General features: G+C 47.5%; 2 protein-coding genes across 11 annotated transcripts in view; both read left to right on the forward strand.

Moving 5' to 3' along the window:
• The window catches only part of ALLC (allantoicase), a 29,432-nt gene extending 18,420 nt beyond the window's left edge, over positions 1-11,012 (forward strand). Inside the window, exons 5-12 of the mRNA XM_025454759.3 lie at positions 766-891; positions 2,068-2,147; positions 3,054-3,186; positions 5,941-6,096; positions 6,486-6,559; positions 7,745-7,853; positions 9,777-9,901; positions 10,660-11,012. Of these exons, the coding sequence (XP_025310544.1) occupies positions 766-891; positions 2,068-2,147; positions 3,054-3,186; positions 5,941-6,096; positions 6,486-6,559; positions 7,745-7,853; positions 9,777-9,901; positions 10,660-10,866 (1,010 nt within the window). The 3' untranslated portion in view covers positions 10,867-11,012. The remainder of the gene's footprint in view (positions 1-765; positions 892-2,067; positions 2,148-3,053; positions 3,187-5,940; positions 6,097-6,485; positions 6,560-7,744; positions 7,854-9,776; positions 9,902-10,659) is intronic.
• A 1,118-nt stretch (positions 11,013-12,130) lies between these two features.
• DCDC2C (doublecortin domain containing 2C) overlaps positions 12,131-18,487 on the forward strand; it is a 94,024-nt gene continuing 87,667 nt past the window's right edge. For 9 of the 10 annotated variants that reach the window (XM_049095719.1, XM_049095716.1, XM_025454753.2 and 6 more), the window contains exon 1: positions 12,131-12,417. In XM_049095719.1, coding sequence (XP_048951676.1) covers positions 12,131-12,417 — 287 coding nt within the window. The remainder of the gene's footprint in view (positions 12,418-18,487) is intronic. The other variant, XM_049095722.1, reaches the window with a different exon arrangement.

Genomic DNA, 18,487 nt, shown 5'->3' on the forward strand with positions numbered 1-18,487 from the left:
TCTCCCTCTGCCTGTGTCTCTGCCTCTCTCCCTCTCTCTGTGCGTCTCTCATGAATAAATAAAATATAAAATAAAATAGACCTTTTAAAGTTGAAGAAATGTCCATAAAAACAAACTAATCCAGCATTAGGCAAATAACCAATTTTTTTTTGTGTGTGTGTGTCTGTCTCAAGTGCTACAGAGATACTGGGTATTTCTAAGGGACTCCAGACTTTATCAGATTCTAATGAATCTGGGCACGTCTGCCTGCAAGTAACCAAGAACTACCTGGTGACCTAGGACTCTGAGATTTCCTAGACCTTAGCAGATGCAGGTGGTGAACCGGGCGGGCCCCCCCAGGAAGTCCTGAGAGCGTGAGATGATGGTGAGTGTGCCGTTTCCAGGACGCCCGGATCCACACTGAGCACCTGCCGAGCTGGGCCAGTGTCGTCTACATTGCAGTCACATCTGACCTTCAGGGAAGCTGTTCTCGCCCCTGATTCACAGTTGAAGAAACGAGGCTCAGGCCAATTTTCACTTTGGAAACCGGAATTGGATTCAAGGCCTACACGTGTCCTGCTGTGACTGGAACAGGGGTTCTCATGGGACATGGGGGCCTCGTGTGGCCACGTGATGGGGGATCTTTAAGTCATAGCTGGGAGTTGACCTGTGTGCACTTTTCTTGGCGGGAGGACGATGTTGCTGTTGTTTTCACTTCAGTTCTGTTCAATCACACGCTTTGTCTTCCGAGTTAAACCTGACGGGATGTACTTTTTCGTCTTGTAGGTCACGACTGGTGCATCATCAAGCTGGGGATACAAGGGATTATCCGGGGCTTTGATGTGGATATTTCTTACTTCATGGGAGATTATGCTCCTCGAATGTCAATTCAAGCAGCAAACTTGGAAGAAGGTGCCTTGAGAACCCAGAATGGGTGCTGTGGGGTCGTGGGGCCCATCGGCCCAGCCTGCTGACGTGCACTTTCCGCCCAGACAGGTTCAGCCACTTGTCTGAGGTCATGTCACTCGGGGCTTTAGAACTTGGATTCCCGATTTGGTGCTCTGTGATGTTTGATTTTTAGCTTGACCAAATGTAGGGTTTGTTATTCCCACACTCTTCAGGCCTCTCCCAGAGGCACATCCTCCTGGCACCACCAGGTTTGACAAACAGGTTGCAGGGGAGGGTGGCAGGGAGTGGGCCACGGGGACAGTGTGGAGCTAGGTCTGGGCCAGCTGTGGACAGGTGGCATTGGCTTCTCTGTGGCTACCCCAGTGTGCATAACGGTGCGGTAGCCATGGGGTTTTCAGGAAGGGTTCCTTGCTGCCTTGTGGGATGCAGGACCACGTGGATCCCACAGGCTCGGTAAGTTAGACTGTTGTTATTCCTTCAACTGGCACAATCTGATGCTGGTCCCAGCATTTTTTAAAAAAGAAACAAGTGCCATTATGTGTGTGTATACACATGTACTTAGGGAAGATAGGTCATGCCAGTTGGCAAATTTACGCTGAGACATTGTGTCCCAGCCTTGTACGAGGCTCTGTGGAAAGATGGGCCTTGCTCCAGACGACAGTGGGGGGAAGCCGAAGAGTCAGGTGTTGATGGAGAGATGCTACTGTGGAGGCAGGAAATGACTAATGACAATTAGTAAGATGCCTCCCGCAAGCCAGCAACTGTCTGGGATATCGCCCAAATGTCAATTCCAAGGATGCCATGTGGGGGTGGAGGGGAAATCCTGCTTCTGGAACAGACCTGGCAAATGTGCCAGAATGTCCGTTGATCCAACTTCTAAAAACTCTACTCATGTGATAAATTTGTAGCAGTTGGACTTAACTTGGAGATGGTGTGTACTATTTTGACAAGCACACGTCCTGCCAGATGTTTTGCAGCACTTTTTGGAATTACGTAGTGTTTTAAATATTGAGGAGCTTCAAGTGTGTCTATTACTTGGATCATCTGATTCTTTGACTTAAGAAATGTTATCTATGGGGTTATCTGGCAAAATGAAAGTGAGCATACAGTCCACTAAGAGAGTATACTCTCTTTGACTTTGAACACCAACCATAACCCTACTGGTCAATCTACCTTCAGATAAACAACCAGAGATCCCACAAAGAGGAGTCAGGATGGGAGCCGCAGCCACACCAGAGGAGTTTGAGGCTGTTGCAGAGGTATGCCTGCAAACAGGATGGGGGCTTGTCATGGTGGCTGGGGTGGCAAGGACACCACTCTGCATGCCAGGCCACGAGGGTGTTTCCTGAGGACCCTCAACCCCAGGCACACTTCCCCTCATTTACTTGCCCCGCAAACCTTGCAGATGCTTTGCAAGTGGTTCATGCAACCCCGCACGAGGGAGTGGCATGGGCTCCGCGAGGTTTAGAGTAGCGTGTCTCAGGGCGCTCTGCTTACCTGTGCTCATCTGCCGGATGCTGCCCGGATGAGATTAATATAGAAATCCACAGTAAGAGTTCAGGTACCTTTTACAGCAGTATGACAAAGCAATCTTATGCCTGATGAATCTGATAAACAACATGGGCTTGTGTTCTGGCACACTCTTGTTTTTTAAAGTTTGTCTAGTAATTGATTTATATCGTGCCTTACAAAAGTGTCGATCGTAGCAGACTAGAAAATAAATAATGTCAGCCACACAGTTCCTTAAGTTTGAGGAGCACTGACCTAGAAGAAATGATCACAACATTCAGGTCAACTGGTCAACCTCAGGTCTCAGGGCCTAAGAGAACAGGTTGTTTTTTTACTAAATGTTCACGTCATAATTCTGGTTTCTTCTAAGAATCCCCAGAGGGAATCTCAGATGGTGTCCTTCAGTTCCCAACCCTCCTGCCTGTTCTCTGGCCACCATCATTTCATCAGGATGAAAAAAACCCTTAGGCCTTTATTCTGTTTGTTAGACCTGGGACTTAATCTTTATTAGTATTTTTATTAAAGTATTTTATTAGGCATCCATCATCAATTTTTATGCCAAAGTATTTGTATCCTGTGGATCCCACACGAGCCGTAGGATGAGAGAATTTATTGTTCCCTGGAGCCACTGCTAACATTTTTATATTTATTGCTAGCTAAAGTCTGATGACTGGAATTACCTGGTCCCCATGACAGAGCTTAAACCAGGAAAGCCTGCGTCCAGCCACAATTATTTTGCTGTCAATTCCCAGGAGAGATGGAGTCACATAAGACTCAACATTTTCCCAGGTAAGTTTGACATGGACTCATCTGTCTGTGGCTTCTTAACGTGAGTCATGTATCAAAGTGAAGTCACTCATCGCTCTAGCATTTTAGGGTTATAATTTGCCCTTTTTGTGCTCTAGGGAATTCTCATTCCAACTCAACCATCCATTGGTAGTTATTGAAGAAGCATTAGGTCGGGGCGCCTGGGTGTCTCAGTTAAAGTGTCTGCCTTTGGCTCAGGTCATGATCCCAGGGTCGAGATTGAGCCCCACATTGAGCTCCCTGCTCCACATGGAGTCTGCTTCTCCTTTTGCCTCTGCCCACCAACCCCCACTCGTGTTTGATCTCTCTCAAATAAATAAAATATTAAAAAAAGGAAAAAGTATGAGGTCAATTAGGATATGAAAGAACTAAGCTGTATTAGGTTAAATATCTCCTAAAGATTTCTCCCTTGCCGGATGCACTAGCAGATGAAATAGTGCGTGCAAATGACCCTCATTTTCCTTTTTTAAACAGCTTTATTGTAATGTAATTCTCATGTCATGCAATTCACATACTTGAAATGCACAATTTAGCGGTTTATAGTATATGTCAATATATGAACAATTTAAAGTCTACGGAAATATACAGCAACGTGCAGCCATCACCACAGTCAATTTTAGAATGTTTTATCACCTCAAAAAGAGATCCCATCCTATAACTATCAACCCTCATCTCCATCAGCCCTAAGCAACCATTAATCTACCTTCTGTCTGGATATTGGTGACTATTCTGGACATTTCATATAAGAGGTCTTTTGTGACTCGCTTGTTCCACTTAGCATGTTTTCAGGGCTCATCCGTGTTGTAGCATTGTTAGGGGTCCATAATTCCTTTTCATGGCAGAATGGGTATTCCATCGCATGGAGGAACCACATTGTTCATACAGTTGGTCCGTTGGTGGACATCACGGTTGTTTCCACTGTTGGCTGCCTATGGATAGTGCTGCGATAAATATTCCTGCACGAGTGTTTCATTTGGGGATGTATGTAGGACTGGGATTGTTGGGTCCTGTGATAACTGTATGTTTAATTGTTGGAGGAATGATCAGATTGTTTTCTAAAATGGCTACACCGTATTACATTCTCAGCTGCAGTTTGGATGGTTCCAATTTCTCCACATTCTTGCCAACACTTACTATTATCTAACTTTTTGACGGTAGCCTTCCTAGAGGATGTGAAGTGGTATCTCATTGTGGTTTTAATTTGTATTTCTTTAATGACTAATGGTGGGGAGCACATTTTCAGTTCCTTACTTGGCCATTTGTATATGTTTACATATATAACATGCATATATAAACGTGTTTTTTTGGAAAAGTGTTTTTTGCCCATCCTTAAGTTGTTTTTTTAATTGAATTTTAAGAGTTCTTTATATATCCTAGATACAAATCCTTTATCAGATGTATGATTTGCAAATATTTTCTCCTGTCCAGTTATAAAGGGGATGGAAGCAGTAGGACAACCTGATGGGACACATAGGGTGGCAAAGTTTACTTTTTCAGAGCATGGAGGGGTATATTTAATACCCTTGATAGTTTTGATTAAAAGGGAGGCTGGATATTAACTCTGCAAATAAGAATCTTTTTTTTTTAAATTTCAAATCAACTTTACACTCAACAGACAAGTGTCTGTTATACCATCTAAGTGGATCACGAAGTCCAGTGAACCAGAGCAGTGGTTCTCCTAGGTTAGCTCCTGCTAAATTACTCCCTCTATTATGTTTTTTTAGGGTTTTATACTAGCTCAGTTTGATTTTATTTATTGTAAATGTCAAGACTGGTCTACTAAAAAAATGTTCTGAAATTTTTTTAAGTTGCTCAGTTTCATCAAATTTTTCATGTAAAAATATATAGGGCTTGGTTTCAGTAGAATATTCCAATTAATGAAAAAAGCTTGCTCCTGTCTTCCAGGAAGTACTATTTAAACAAATAAAAATATTCACCTTATTAGAATCAGATAATGTGAGCTGATGTTGGCGGCAACTATCTGCTCTGCAGACCTAATCTTGGCTGCTGTGGTTCTCGGAAGTGATCTGGTTTTGTGAATATTATCTTTTCTGTTCTCAGTCATATTGCTAAGTAATGTGTTGTCATAAAAATAAAAACATGAGGCTCTTGCATGAGCCTGTGTGGGACTTAGCAATGGTAATCTGTGGCATCAAACATTGTATCTATGGTGAATTTTCCAATTGCTTTTTGACCTTCTTGGAGTTATTAATCCTGTAAAAAATATGAACAATATGAGCACTGACTATGTACCAGGACTGGTTCTAAGAGATGATAGAGATGAGAACCAGATAGATCATTATCCTGGCTGTCAAAAATTTTATATCCTGGTTCTGGGCCTCTGATATCAGTAGGGGCTTAAACAAATAAAATTACAGGATAATTTCATACTGTGATTTGAGCTCTGAAATAAATATGCGGGAGGTAGGGATTGTACACCCCAACCTGAGAGAATTGGGCAGGGCTGGGCAGAGCTGGAAAGATGTAACCAGCTGAGAGGAAAAGCCTTTTTGGGACCAATACACCGATGGTGAGACCTAACAACAAGGAGGCTCTTTTGGAGAGCTGGGGAAGTTGTTCCAGTACAAAGGAATGGCAGGTGCAAAGGCCCTGGGGGCAGGAGGGTTGGTGTATTTGAGAAACAGAGCGGGCAGTTTGTGGAGGGCTTTGTTGGTCATGAACCACAAAGAGCCATCTTTCCAAGTAAGGAATAACTCCGGCCTCTTTCCTCCTCAGATGGTGGAATCGCACGTCTTAGAGTGTACGGTATGGGGCAGAAAGACTGGACTGCAACCGACCCCAAAGAACCATTTGACCTAGTAGCCATCGCTCACGGGGGCACCTGTGTAGGATACAGCAATGCACACTTCGGGCATCCAAACAATATGATCGGTAAGATGATGCTCTGGGAGCTGGTGTTTATTTGGGGCGTCTGGGCACCAGCATTAAGCACCCTCATATGGAATGAATGATTTAAGAGGAAGGTGCCGTCTCAAATCCCAGGAGTGGGTGAGATCAACGGTCCATACACAGGATTTGATGCCTTTATGATGTGAAGTGAATCAATGTGATTTTCCTTCCTAATTTTGGCTTGAAGGGAAAAGGAAAACTTACTAAATCTCTGGCTGTATGTTAACAAAGCCCTAAGTTGAATGAAAATGACTTACGTAGCAATGCTCAGGCGCGTGGGGTCTGGAATGTAAAATTATGCCAGTGCATTCATGCTCACATTTAAGATAAAATCCTGTGACATTCCCGTTAAACCGTGTCATGCCTGGCAGGAGTCGGCAAGGCCAGGTCAATGGCAGACGGCTGGGAGACGGCGAGAAGGCTGGACAGGCCGCCGGTATTAGAGGTAAGAAGTTCAAAACAGCCACGATGTAAAGTTCCCTATATCTCGATTTATTTATTTTTTGTTTTTTAAAAAGATTTTATTTTATTTATTCATGAGAGACACAGAGATAGAGGCAGAGACACAGGAGAAGGAGAAGCAGGCTCCATGCTGGGAATCCAATGCAGGACTTGATCCCAGGACCCCGGGGTCACTCTCTGAGCCCAAGGCAAGGGCTCAATCGCTGAGCCACCCGGGCTGCCCTATATCTCATTTTAAATTGACAGCAAGGAAATGCTTATTTCAGAACCTCTCAGGCAATGTTCTGGAAGTAGTCTGTGTTTCCTGGATCCTCTGCTGCTTCACTGTATGGTCACGGCAGGACCCAGGAGGCCCCGTGCTGGCCACAACGGCCACTCCAACCCATTTTGCAATGTCCCTGTTTCTTTCATAAAGAAACGGGGATCTACAATTTAATGATAGAAAACCCATGGATAAATTCACTGGTTGAGCTGGAGGAAAAAAAAAACCCAAAACACTGGTTGAATCATTTTTGGTATCTGTGTGTCCCTGGATGAGACCACCATTGTGGCTATGGCAGGTTGGGGACTCTAGAGCTGGCTCAGCCGTCCAGTTTGGCCAGCGTCTACTGTGAGAGGTGAAAGTCAAAACGAAGCAAAACAAAACACCTTTCAGCGTGTGAATCCCACTGAGAACTTAACTGGTGAACACCCGTTTCCTGGGTTAGTTTTCATGTCAGCCAACACTTCTACTGTAAAGGAACATTTGGAGGCAGACCATATACTGGTATAGATTTGACCAAGAACTTAACTACTTCAAAAGGTCAAAACAAATTGATTAGAGGACCTGGGGCTGGGTTAGACCCAGACCCCCTCCTATGGGTCCCATCATGCACAAATTTATAATCGACCTAGAAAATCATATAAAAAATAGATGAAAACTTACCAAGTACCCTAAACTCATGAGTCCGTATGAGGCATTTAAGGACTAATAGGCCAAGGGGCCATTAACACAAAAAGTAATTTACGTATTGGCATGGGAAACACTCTTTTATAGTAAGAAGTAAATATCACAAGTATGTGTCAACATTTTTCACTGGCTGGTTTTCAGAATTCGTTTTTCGAAAGGCACCATGCTGGCTTATCTTTTTTTTTTTTTTTTTTTTTCCTTTTTCCTTTTGGATTCCAGAATGATGAGAATGGTGTTCTCCTGGTTCCGGGTTCTGAATGGGCCGTTTTCCGATTGGCACACCCTGGAGTAATAACTCAAATTGAAATTGATACAACATATTTTAAAGGTAAATGCAAAGTTGTCCAGAAATGCATCTAATGGAGTGCTGGTTATGGAGATGACACGATCCTGTGGGAGCAGAGCTCAGGGTGGTGGACTCGGGACGTGGCTTCAACACTCAGATGATGTGTGGTTTTGAGCAATTTCCATGAACTGTTGGTACCTTACTTTTTCTTTATAAAATGTCAGAATTGGATGATCCTTCCCTCCCCCAAAGTTGGATGAGATTCTGTGATGCTGTAGGACTCTTTACTACGGGGACCCTGGGTCTCACTGGGAAGAGTGTGAAATAGTGATTAGGACACGGGAAGAACTGGATAGGGCATCATCTTACTGGGGCAGGTGGTTGGGGGCGACCATGTCCACTCCAGACTGGACTTTTAAGGCAGGAAGCTACACATTTTCAAAACCATGCTCTTCCATTAGTAAAAAAATATTGGCACTAAGCACCCCTGATATTCAATACCTACTTTCTTATGAAAAGTATACACATGTCATCATATTGACAAAATTCAAGAGCAGTTATGAAACCTGTTGGGTGAGATTTACATACCTACTGGATTGGGTGTCTCATGGTTGTTTAGTTGTCAGTAAACAGTGGCAATTTATTTTCATATTTCGGATGTCTCGATGTTTAAATGTCTCGCGAATCACTGTGACTTCGCTTAAGCGCTAACTACCAAACCAAGGCACAATATGTATTTAAAGGGAAGCTCTTCTTCAGTGGTCATGGATTTAATGATTTCAGGATGTATGGGTCATTGGGACCTCTTTTTTGGAAGACTATTTTAGATCTGATTATCGGGTTACTGTTTTCACTTTTCAACACAGCTGATGAAGAGCTCCTCCTGGGTCAGGGGCCGATGTCAGCTCCATTCTGTTCTTGCGGTTCGTGGATGCTTGTGTTTCTGGTGGCATCTTTCATCCACAGGGCTCTGCATGGGTAGTTCAACATCACTGGTTAGTTTTGTGAGCGAGAGGTTAATTAGACCCAGGTCACAGTCAGTACATCCGTGTAACTAGGGGGCTGGCCTGCACCGTCTTGAGTTTGCTGCTGTTGGCTCTCTGGGCTCTGTCCATCACAACGTGAGGCCAGGCCTGGAATGGGGGGCGTGCTGTACCCAGCTGAAATCTCAAGTGCACAAGCCTTGATATGCACGTATGTGGGTAGATATTAAAGAAATAGAGACACAAATAGTGGCTTTAATGTTCTTCTCCTGCATCTTTTGGGTTTCCACGTGCACCCAGGAGCGAGCCCTCTCACCTGAGAGGTCAGATACAGATTTTGTTTCAATCCTTCCTCTGCTGATCTTCAAGTCTTAGGGGACCCCTAAGGCGGTTCTCCCCACAAAGAGTGTGGTCCTGCAACCCCACTGGGCACAACCCTGATGACATTCCAGAGAGAAGAGAGACTCAGGACCCTGTGTCTCACCCAGGGAGCACTTAGCACACCCCGGAACACAGCACTTCGGGTTGGCGCCATGCTCTGACCAGTTAACTCAGCTCGGTCTTCCTTTCCGCTTTGCATGACCGAGTCTGATGCTGTAAGGAAAGTGTCTTCCAGCCTCATAATAGCTTCAGGCGAGCCACGTGGCTGTACCCAAGTATTTAGCTGTGCAATCTAGGGTGCTTAATGAAGATACCTTCAACTTTCCAAGTAAACTCAGATCCAAACTCGGATGCACCAGCCCGTTCACGTATGTCAGGCCGATTTTGATTCCTCTGAAAAACACACACCTAGATTTCATCCGGCAATCCAACCCCGTCATGACTGGGTACATTCCTTCTCTCACGTGTGTCACACGTTGGGTGTTGTTCAGAGACAGTTTGTTCTCTGCTGGGTCTTTGATTTGATGAAAAAGTCCAATAGCCTGAGCCAAACCGCTGAGTACCAACAGCAGGGAGAGTCACTGTGCGTTTGCTCCGACAGGCAATTCTCCCGACAGCTGTAAGCTGGACGGTTGCATCCTGACGACCCAGGAGGAAGAGGACATGATCAAGCAGAAATGGGAGCTTCCCGGCCAGAAGTGGAAACCGCTGCTTCCAGTCACGAAGGTATGGCGCCCATGGGGGCTGTGCAGGCTCGTCCCAGCCCGGCCCCTTCCCTTGGATTCGCTTGCCAAACCCTCTGCTCCGTTCAACAGTAAAGGGAAGGAGCTTCCAAACATATTTGTGGGTTCATGTAATAAAAGAGAGGCTCTCGTTTTTCATACCTTTGCATTTCTAACAGCCAAGTTTTCTTTTAAACCATCATGTGCAAAGAATATATATATTCTTTATATTTCCTATATATTTCCATATATACTCTGTATTTCCATACACACACACACACACAGAAAATGTTTCTTTAGTATATTGACTTTTTAGAAGGGGTGACTAGCATATTTAAGGCTATAATGGTGTGTCCTCCTGTGGGATGGATTCTGAGATGTTCTGGAAGTGTCCTCTTCGATCCCGTGGGAGGTAGTCACTTTCGGGTCACAGCAGGGGGTCAGGACCTCCGGGAGGCACCAACATGCTTGCTTCTTACTTTCTTTTCCTTGTCGGTGTGTCTGCTTCACTAACCATTAAGAACCACAGACACCATGGGCCCGCGAGCTCAGGTCCCTATTGCCAGGCCATGTGATCCCTGCTAGCCTAGCTTTCCTGGGGGCCAAGCGGCCTGTTGTCAGTGAGTAACTTCCCTGGTTTTGGGCCCTGAGCCTGCCCAGAGGGATGGCCCAGGTGAGCCGGCCAGGTGAGCCGGCCAGGTGAGCCAGGCCGCGTGGGCCTCGAGCTGCGTTACCCCCAGGCCGTTTCCCTGCCTCTTCCAGCTGTCCGCCGACGAGAGTCACCTGTTCCACAGCCTGACCCTGGAGCTCCAGGACGTTATCACTCACGCGAGGCTCACCATCACCCCCGACGGGGGTGTCAGCCGCCTGCGGCTCAAGGGCTTCCCCAGCTCCATCTGCCTCTTGCGGCCCCGGGAGAGGCCCACCATGAGATTCTCGGTGAAAGTGGGCTTCCGGGCGAACCTCTGACTCCGCGGGGCCCAGCGCTTGGGGGATGACTCAGCCCTGCGCCCCTCCGGAAGCGTTTTTAACACCAAAAACCGAAGAGGGTTCCAGCAATCAATGTTTTTAAGATGGATGTAATCCCTGGGGATTTAATAAAGGGGTCGCTGTGACACGTTGGTGCAGGGAGGTGTGGGTGCTTCGGCATGGGCTGCGCGGGGAGGCAGCGGGTGGGAAAGATCCCTTTCAGAAACACAAGATGCCGGTATTTACAGTATATTCCGTGCGCCCGTAGGTGGCCTTGGCAGCCGGTGTCCTCAGGCCCATTGCCTTTGCAAGTTCGAGCTCATCCAAGCCCCTGGAACAGCAGGTCTGGAATGCCTGGTCTGGGCTCAAGAGGACGGGTGTCCTCTCCCAGGACAGGGAATGACCCCCAAGGACACCCACCCCCTGGAATTGGTGTTCCCCAAATGAAGGTGCCTTCCGAGGTAGACGTTTGAGAAACCTGGTGCCAGCTGACCAGGAACCCACCTTCCCACATGTGGGGCCCACACAGGTCTTCCTGGACACGATTCTGATTCACAAGAGGGGCCTGGGATGCCGTTGAGGGGGTGTGGGAGGGGCTCAGCTGTTTGGGACATGCCTTCTGCCTAGGCCAGGACCCAGGACCGAGTCCCACCTTGGGCTCCTGCATGGAGCCTGCTTCTCCCTCGGCCTGTGTCTCTGCCTCTCTCTCTCTCTGTCTCTCATGAAAAAATAAAATCTTTAAAAAAAACCAAAAAGCAAGAGGGTCCCAATGCCCCCGCCCCACCCCAGCCTCTCCCCACAGGGCGCTGGTGCGGTAAGGTGGTGAGTGGGGGGGGGATCCTCTGCTCCTACCAGGCTGCAGGGACGGAAATCAGGAGGGTGGCGCCTCCCTCTCCCTGAGCTCTGCCCCCCCCCCACCTGTTAGGCTCCTGATGCCCCCTCCCCCTTCCCTGCCCGGCTCTCCTTCCCCCTCCCCCTCCCCTGCCCTGGCTCTACCTCCCCCTGCCCCGGCCCCACTCTCCACCTCTCCCTCCCCTCCCTAGGCTCTCAGACGTCCTTACTCCCCCCACCCCCCACCGCTGCAGGCCGGGGCGGTCACAATGGCAGGCGGGCGTCAGCGCGGCGGGGGGTGGGGTGGGGTGGGGTGGGGTGGGGTGGGGTGGGGGGCGGGGAGCCGGGGCCGCACCGCAGAGGCGCCCACGCCTGGCTGCCCGGGGCTGGAGCGCGGGCGGGGGCGGGGGCGGGTGGCCCGGGCGGCGGGGCCATGGGGTGGCGCGGGCCTCCGGGGCTGGTGGACAGCGCGCCCGCCAAGGCCATCGTGGTGTACCGCAACGGGGACGCCTTCTTCGCGGGCCGGAGGTGCGTGCTGTCGCGGCGCCGCGCGGCCACTTTCGAGGCGCTGCTGGACCAGCTGACGGAGCAGGTGGAGGTGCCGTTCGGGGTGCGGCGCCTGTTCACGCCCACGCGCGGGCACCGGGTGCTGGAGCTGCAGGCGCTGCAGGCGGGCGGCAAGTACGTGGCGGCAGGCCGCGAGCCCTTCAAGAAGCTCGAGTGAGTGCGGCCCTCCCCCGGCCCTCCCCCGGGGCCCACCTGCCGCCCCGCCCCGCCCCGCCCCGCCCTCGCCCTCGCCCTCGCCCTCGGTGCGCGCTGACCCCGCGAGGGCGCGAGCGTGGGGGCGCACCTGTCGCCCTGCTCTCGGTGCGCATTGACCCGGTGACCGTAGGGCGCACCTGTCACCCTCCCTGAGCCTGACCCGCAGAGTGTGGTTGGCGCACCTGTCACTCTCCGTGCAGTGACCTGGCTAGAGCGCAGTAGCGTGAGGCACACCGGTCGCCTTCTGCACCTGGTGACTCCCCAGCGGACAGCACTCCTGTGCACACAGCCCGCTCCTCCTGGTGGGCAGCGGTGAGGGCTGGGGTCCACCTGCCAGCAGCACCTGTGTTAGCATCAGAAAGGGCCTGGGGAAGAGGAGTGGGTGGGCAGTGGCCATGAGGTCAGGCCTCTCTGGAAAGGCGACTTTGGCTGGAAGATGGGGTGGGGGGGAGAAAGGGAGTTAGCCATGCGCAGAGCTGGGGAAGCAGGCTGGAAGGCGGGACTCCCACCTGGGTCACCCCCAAGTGGCTGCCCCAGGCTGCTGTGCTGCCTTCCTGGCCCGGCCTGGCCACAGGAACGCCGTGTGATCGTGGGCCTCCAGCCGCGTCCCCTGCTAGGCTGGGCCGTAAAACTGTGTAAACACCACTCTGGAGCAAGAGAAGGCATGACCTGATTTGAAAACCTGCCACCTCCGTCCCCATCCTTTTCCCACAGGTGACCACCACTATTTTGGCCATTGAATCATCCTTTCATGATAATCAATCCTCAAAGGACAGATTTTTCAATGTTTCACGTTTGTGTACTTTATGTAAATGCGATCAAATCGTATACAGTTTTCTGCTGGTTGCTTTTTCACCCGATAGTAGGTTGTGAGGTTCATCCGTGTCACTAGTGTGTAGCTGTAGGTCATTCACTTTTACTGCCATGTGTTCTTTGATTGACTAAAGTACCAGTTCACTTGTCCAATCTGTTGATGGTTGATTTGGGTTGTTCTAAATTTTATGCTGAAATAAATAAGGACAGTGTTGCAGACATTCTTTTGCGTGGCTGCTGGTGCACGTGGGTAAGACTCTCTCCAGGGGGGTGCATTCGTGATCTACCGCGGCATAACCAACCACCCCAAGCGTTTTGGCTCAAAACAGCTTTATTATCACAGTTTCTGTGATCAGGAATTCAAGACCAGCTTAGCTGAGTGGCTCTGGCTCAGAGAGTCCCCTGAGGTTGTAATCAGCATGCTGGCTACCGTCATCTGAAGGCCTGACTGGGGTGGGTGCTTCCAGGTTCGCTCCCAGGGCTGAGGCCGGAAGCTTCATTCTTGCTGTGGGAGCCCCTCCGTAGGTGACTTAGCAGCTGGCTCTCCCTAGCACCGGGGATCTGCGATGGAGCCCGGATGATGCTACAGTGTGTGTGTTGTTGCTGCTGTTTCTCTGTCATGCCGTCTTCTCTGTCTGCCTAGTTATCTCTGTGTGCTGGGCAGTACTTTCAAAACTTATTTGGGGAAATAATTTGAGGCCTAGGGTGATATGTCTTTGGCCAAAGTTGATTTTTTGTGTATTTGGGCCAGATAGCTGTCATCAACGGTTCTTGATCACCTTAATACACCTTTAGAATGTAAGATCACTTGGGCCATCCTGAAGACTTGAAGACAAGATGGCCCCCCCTCGGGTCCCAGTTCACAGAGAAAGGTAGTTCACAAGGAGCCCCAGCGCTCGTGTGCCCTGAGCAAGTGCTTCTGGCTGCTGGCCACAGAGCCTGTCAGGGACACGGTTCAACCTCTCAGCCATCTGTCCACAGTTGAAGAGAAAGCTCTGGGGTGAAGTGACGCCAGGTATTAGGCTTACATGTTTGGAATTCCTTTATTTCCTGGATCTTGGCCCAGTAATTCCTCATTATCCTTGTGAGATGTCTTATGTTTCAAGTAAATGTTTTCATTTTGTTCAACTTTATTAGTTTTTAGTGGACAGGTGGATCAGAGTTACTTAGTCCATTGTTCCCAGGGGTGGAAGCCTTCTCTCCCTCCTTCTTCATATACATTTTTATAGATGTCTGATTCTGTGGATGACAGTGTCCTTCAGTCCACAGAAGGTATTTTTTTTCTTTTCTTTATCTTTTTTAAAGATATTTGAGAGAGAGACAGAGAGAGCGAGCTAGGGGAGTGGCAGAGGGAGAGAGAGAATCCCAAGTAGACTGCCTGCTGAGCGTGGAGCCCAACGTGGGGTTTGATCTCACCACTCTGAGGTCATGACCTGGGCCAAAACCAAGAGTTGGACGCTTAATGGACTGAGCCATCTAAGTGCCCCAGAAGGTACTTTTCTATTGACTTCTAACTTCAAGATTGCAGATAAGAAATCAGTTCTCATAATTTACTTATTTGAAAGTAATATTTTATCTTTTCTGACTGTTTAAAAAATATATTTTTTGATCTCTGTACTGTGGTTTAAGCGGTATGTCCAAGTGCAGATTGATCGAACCCTCTGGAGTCCGGTGTGGTGACTCATCAGCCACTGCGTCTTCAGAGGATGCCTCGTCTTCTCTCTGTGTTTCCTGCTTCAGAGTCAATGTGGATCGGCTTTTCTCACTGATGCTAAGCTCCAGGCATCTTCCTCTCTGTCTTGAATTTCTCTCTTTTATCTTTGTACTGTTCATTAGGTACTTTGTGCACATCAGTCTTTTGGCTAATTTTTCTGCTGTGTGTGAGGAAGACATAGACATGGCCAACATGCATATGAGAAAATGCTCTGCATCACTTGCCATCAGGGAAATACAAATCAAAACTACAATGAGATACCACCTCACACCAGTGAGAATGGGGAAAATTAACAAGGCAGGAAACAACAAATGTTGGAGAGGATGCGGAGAAAAGGGAACCCTCTTACACTGTTGGTGGGAATGTGAACTGGTGCAGCCACTCTGGAAAACTGTGTGGAGGTTCCTCAAACAGTTAAAAATATACCTGCCCTACGACCCAGCAATTGCACTGTTGGGGATTTACCCCAAAGATACAAATGCAATGAAACGCCGGGACACCTGCACCCCGATGTTTATAGCAGCAATGGCCATGATAGCCAAACTGTGGAAGGAGCCTTGGTGTCCAACGAAAGATGAATGGATAAAGAAGATGTGGTTTATGTATACAATGGAATATTACTCAGCCATTAGAAATGACAAATACCCACCATTTGCTTCAACGTGGATGGAACTGGAGGGTATTATGCTGAGTGAAGTAAGTCAGTCGGAGAAGGACAAACATTATATGTTCTCATTCATTTGGGGAATATAAATAATAGTGAAAGGGAATATAAGGGAAGGGAGAAGAAATGTGTGGGAAATATCAGAAAGGGAGACAGAACGTAAAGACTGCTAACTCTGGGAAACGAACTAGGGGTTGTAGAAGGGGAGGAGGGCGGGGGGTGGGAGTGAATGGGTGACGGGCACTGGGTGTTATTCTGTATGTTAGTAAATTGAACACCAATAAAAAATAAATTAAAAAAATTTTTTTCTGCTGTGTGTAAGATGTCATCAAACCAGTTCACTGAGTTTTAAATTTACTTACTTTTTCATTTCAAAAAATTCTACCTCGTTCTTTTTCAAATCACGTACATGACTCTTTCGAGTTTCTCAGTCTTGCATGCACTTCCAGGCTTGCCTTTTATTGAAATGTTGTCCTCCTGTGGCTGTGTTGGAACCCGGTTTCTGTTATTTTTGTTGTTTTCTCTCAGTTGAGATAGTGATCTCCTTGTTAGTCTACTTTCTGCCTGTATGTGACTCCTTTTATATGGATTTTACATGAGGAAATTTCGTCCAGGACTGAGGCAAAGGTGAGGTTCTTTGGAGAGGGCATCTGTGCTCATCTGCGTGCTGCCAATACTGCCAGCCCCAGAGCACTCTGATTCAGTTAGTAACGTGAGATTTTCGGGACCACCAGATAGTGTAATTTTGTGAGCAAGCTGGCTTGTGATCTGAATTCTTAATGGCATCTGCAAAGATGCAAATTTAACATCCTGTTGATTTTGAAGGAAAATCTTAATCCACAGCCATCCGAGTTGCTGAGAGGTATTGGACTAATGCCATGACATTTTAGAGTCAAGTTCATTACAATGATAATCTTGTGTGTGGGAACTGCCTGCAAGAACGTATCCATAGAGATGTCTGATTTTGTGATGATTTTTTTCAGGTTGGTTATATGAATTTCCTCTGGAAATTCATGTTGAAACCTAATCTTCAGTGTGGGTGTTAGGAGGTGGGGCCTTTGGGAGGTGAATGGGTCATGACAGTGATCCGGCCATGAATGGGATTAGTGTCCTTGTAAAAGGGACCCCAGAGAGCTTGCTGCCCTTGCTGCCAGGTGAGGACACAGCAAGAAGGCAGCCATCCCTGAACCAGGAAGAGGGCCCTCGCCGGAACCGAACCACTCTGGCACCCTGATGTCTGCTGTTGAAGCCACTCAGTCTGGTGTCTTTGCTACTGTAGCCCAAGCGGACTTAGATACTGCGTATGCTGAATTTTGATTTTCTACCAGAATCCAGTATTCGGGTAGGAGAACATGTTGCTACAAAAATTGATTTTAAAATCCTTTTCAATGCATGTATAATGAAAAGTAATTAATCCCCCCACACACACATTTCCTTGTAAAATCAGTGTATGTTTTATGTGTGAGCTGATGAGGAAGGAAGCTTGAGAAGCACGGGCCAACATGCCCGCAACATGCTCAATACATTTTCCTCTTTCCTCTGTCCTGCGGGTCGAGGCATTTTCTAATAGGCTCTATCAGATCCCTGATTTGGTAGGGAAACTCATAGTTTATTTGAAATGCTTTGGAAAAAAAAAAAAAGAAAAGCTTTGGACACGTGGCCGAAATATTGAGACTTTGAGGCATTTCTCTTCCCAAATCTCTTAACGGTTGTCATTAGTGTTTTCCGTGAGGGAGGCAGTGTGGTCCAGTTGGCCAACGGGGGGTGGGGAGGGCAGGTGGGGTTCTCCTGTGGCTTCGATTCCCTGCCATTATCCATATACCTTCAGTGCTGTACGTAGGTGGATGCTGTTTGCACGTGAAGTTCATCACGGAGACACATTTAAATTTCATTTTCTTCACTACTTTTTAGATCAATGAACTATGAAATCAGAATCCAGATTTTGGTGAATAAAGCTCTGACAAATATTTTGGCTTGATCTCTGCTGGTATCAGTAAGCTGGCACTTGTTGGAATGTGTATTCTGTAATTACTGAGCCACTGAGCAGTTAAAATTAATTTTCTCCAGCAAATAATCTTCTAATTGTGCCACCAGCCAATGAACTTTGCGGTGAAACCTGATGATGTATTAGCCATCCTGGGGCTCTGAGCATAAGAATGGCTGCAAAACGGTACATTGAAAATCTGTATAGAATCCAGTCATTATTCAAACGGTTCCTACATATTCTGGAATGAATTAATTTGAGGTGAAGAACATAAGTTTTCCTTCTATAAAACAAATATCATAGGATAGTAATTGCATTAAAAAAAAGTCTAGTAAAACCTAGAATTCATGGTTTCTTTTGTGGAGAAAGCCATATTCACAAAAACAATGTAAATAGGGCATTGTGTGTGTGTGCACGTGTGTGTGTGTGTGTTCACGCACGTGTTTGGAGGAGACACCATAGTATTTGGATTATACCAGAAATTTCCTGTTTGCCACATGAGTTTGCTGTTGAGATTTGAAATGAAAGAGCCTTAAATCACACTGTCATAGTTCGCCCGCACCCAAACATTACTCCTGTCTCCCTGCCTCCCGCTTATACCCTGAGGATAGTTGGTGTCAGGAAAAGAGTATCAAAAATGTGGACTCAGGGACAGAGACCTGGTCTGAATTGAACCCTAGTTGTTCCTATCTCAGCATTTAGCCAATTAAATGACTTTGCTGAGGGCCCATGTCCTCATCGATAAAATGGGGTTAGTTCATAGCCAATGTGGTGCTGCTAAAATTTAGTGAATGCCTGGCTTGATCCTAATAGGCGGCTTCTTCCTTTCCTTTTTCTCTGGAAGCAGCAAGGA

Source organism: Canis lupus, chromosome 17 (assembly GCF_003254725.2).
Source record: "Canis lupus dingo isolate Sandy chromosome 17, ASM325472v2, whole genome shotgun sequence".
NCBI lineage: Eukaryota > Metazoa > Chordata > Mammalia > Carnivora > Canidae > Canis > Canis lupus.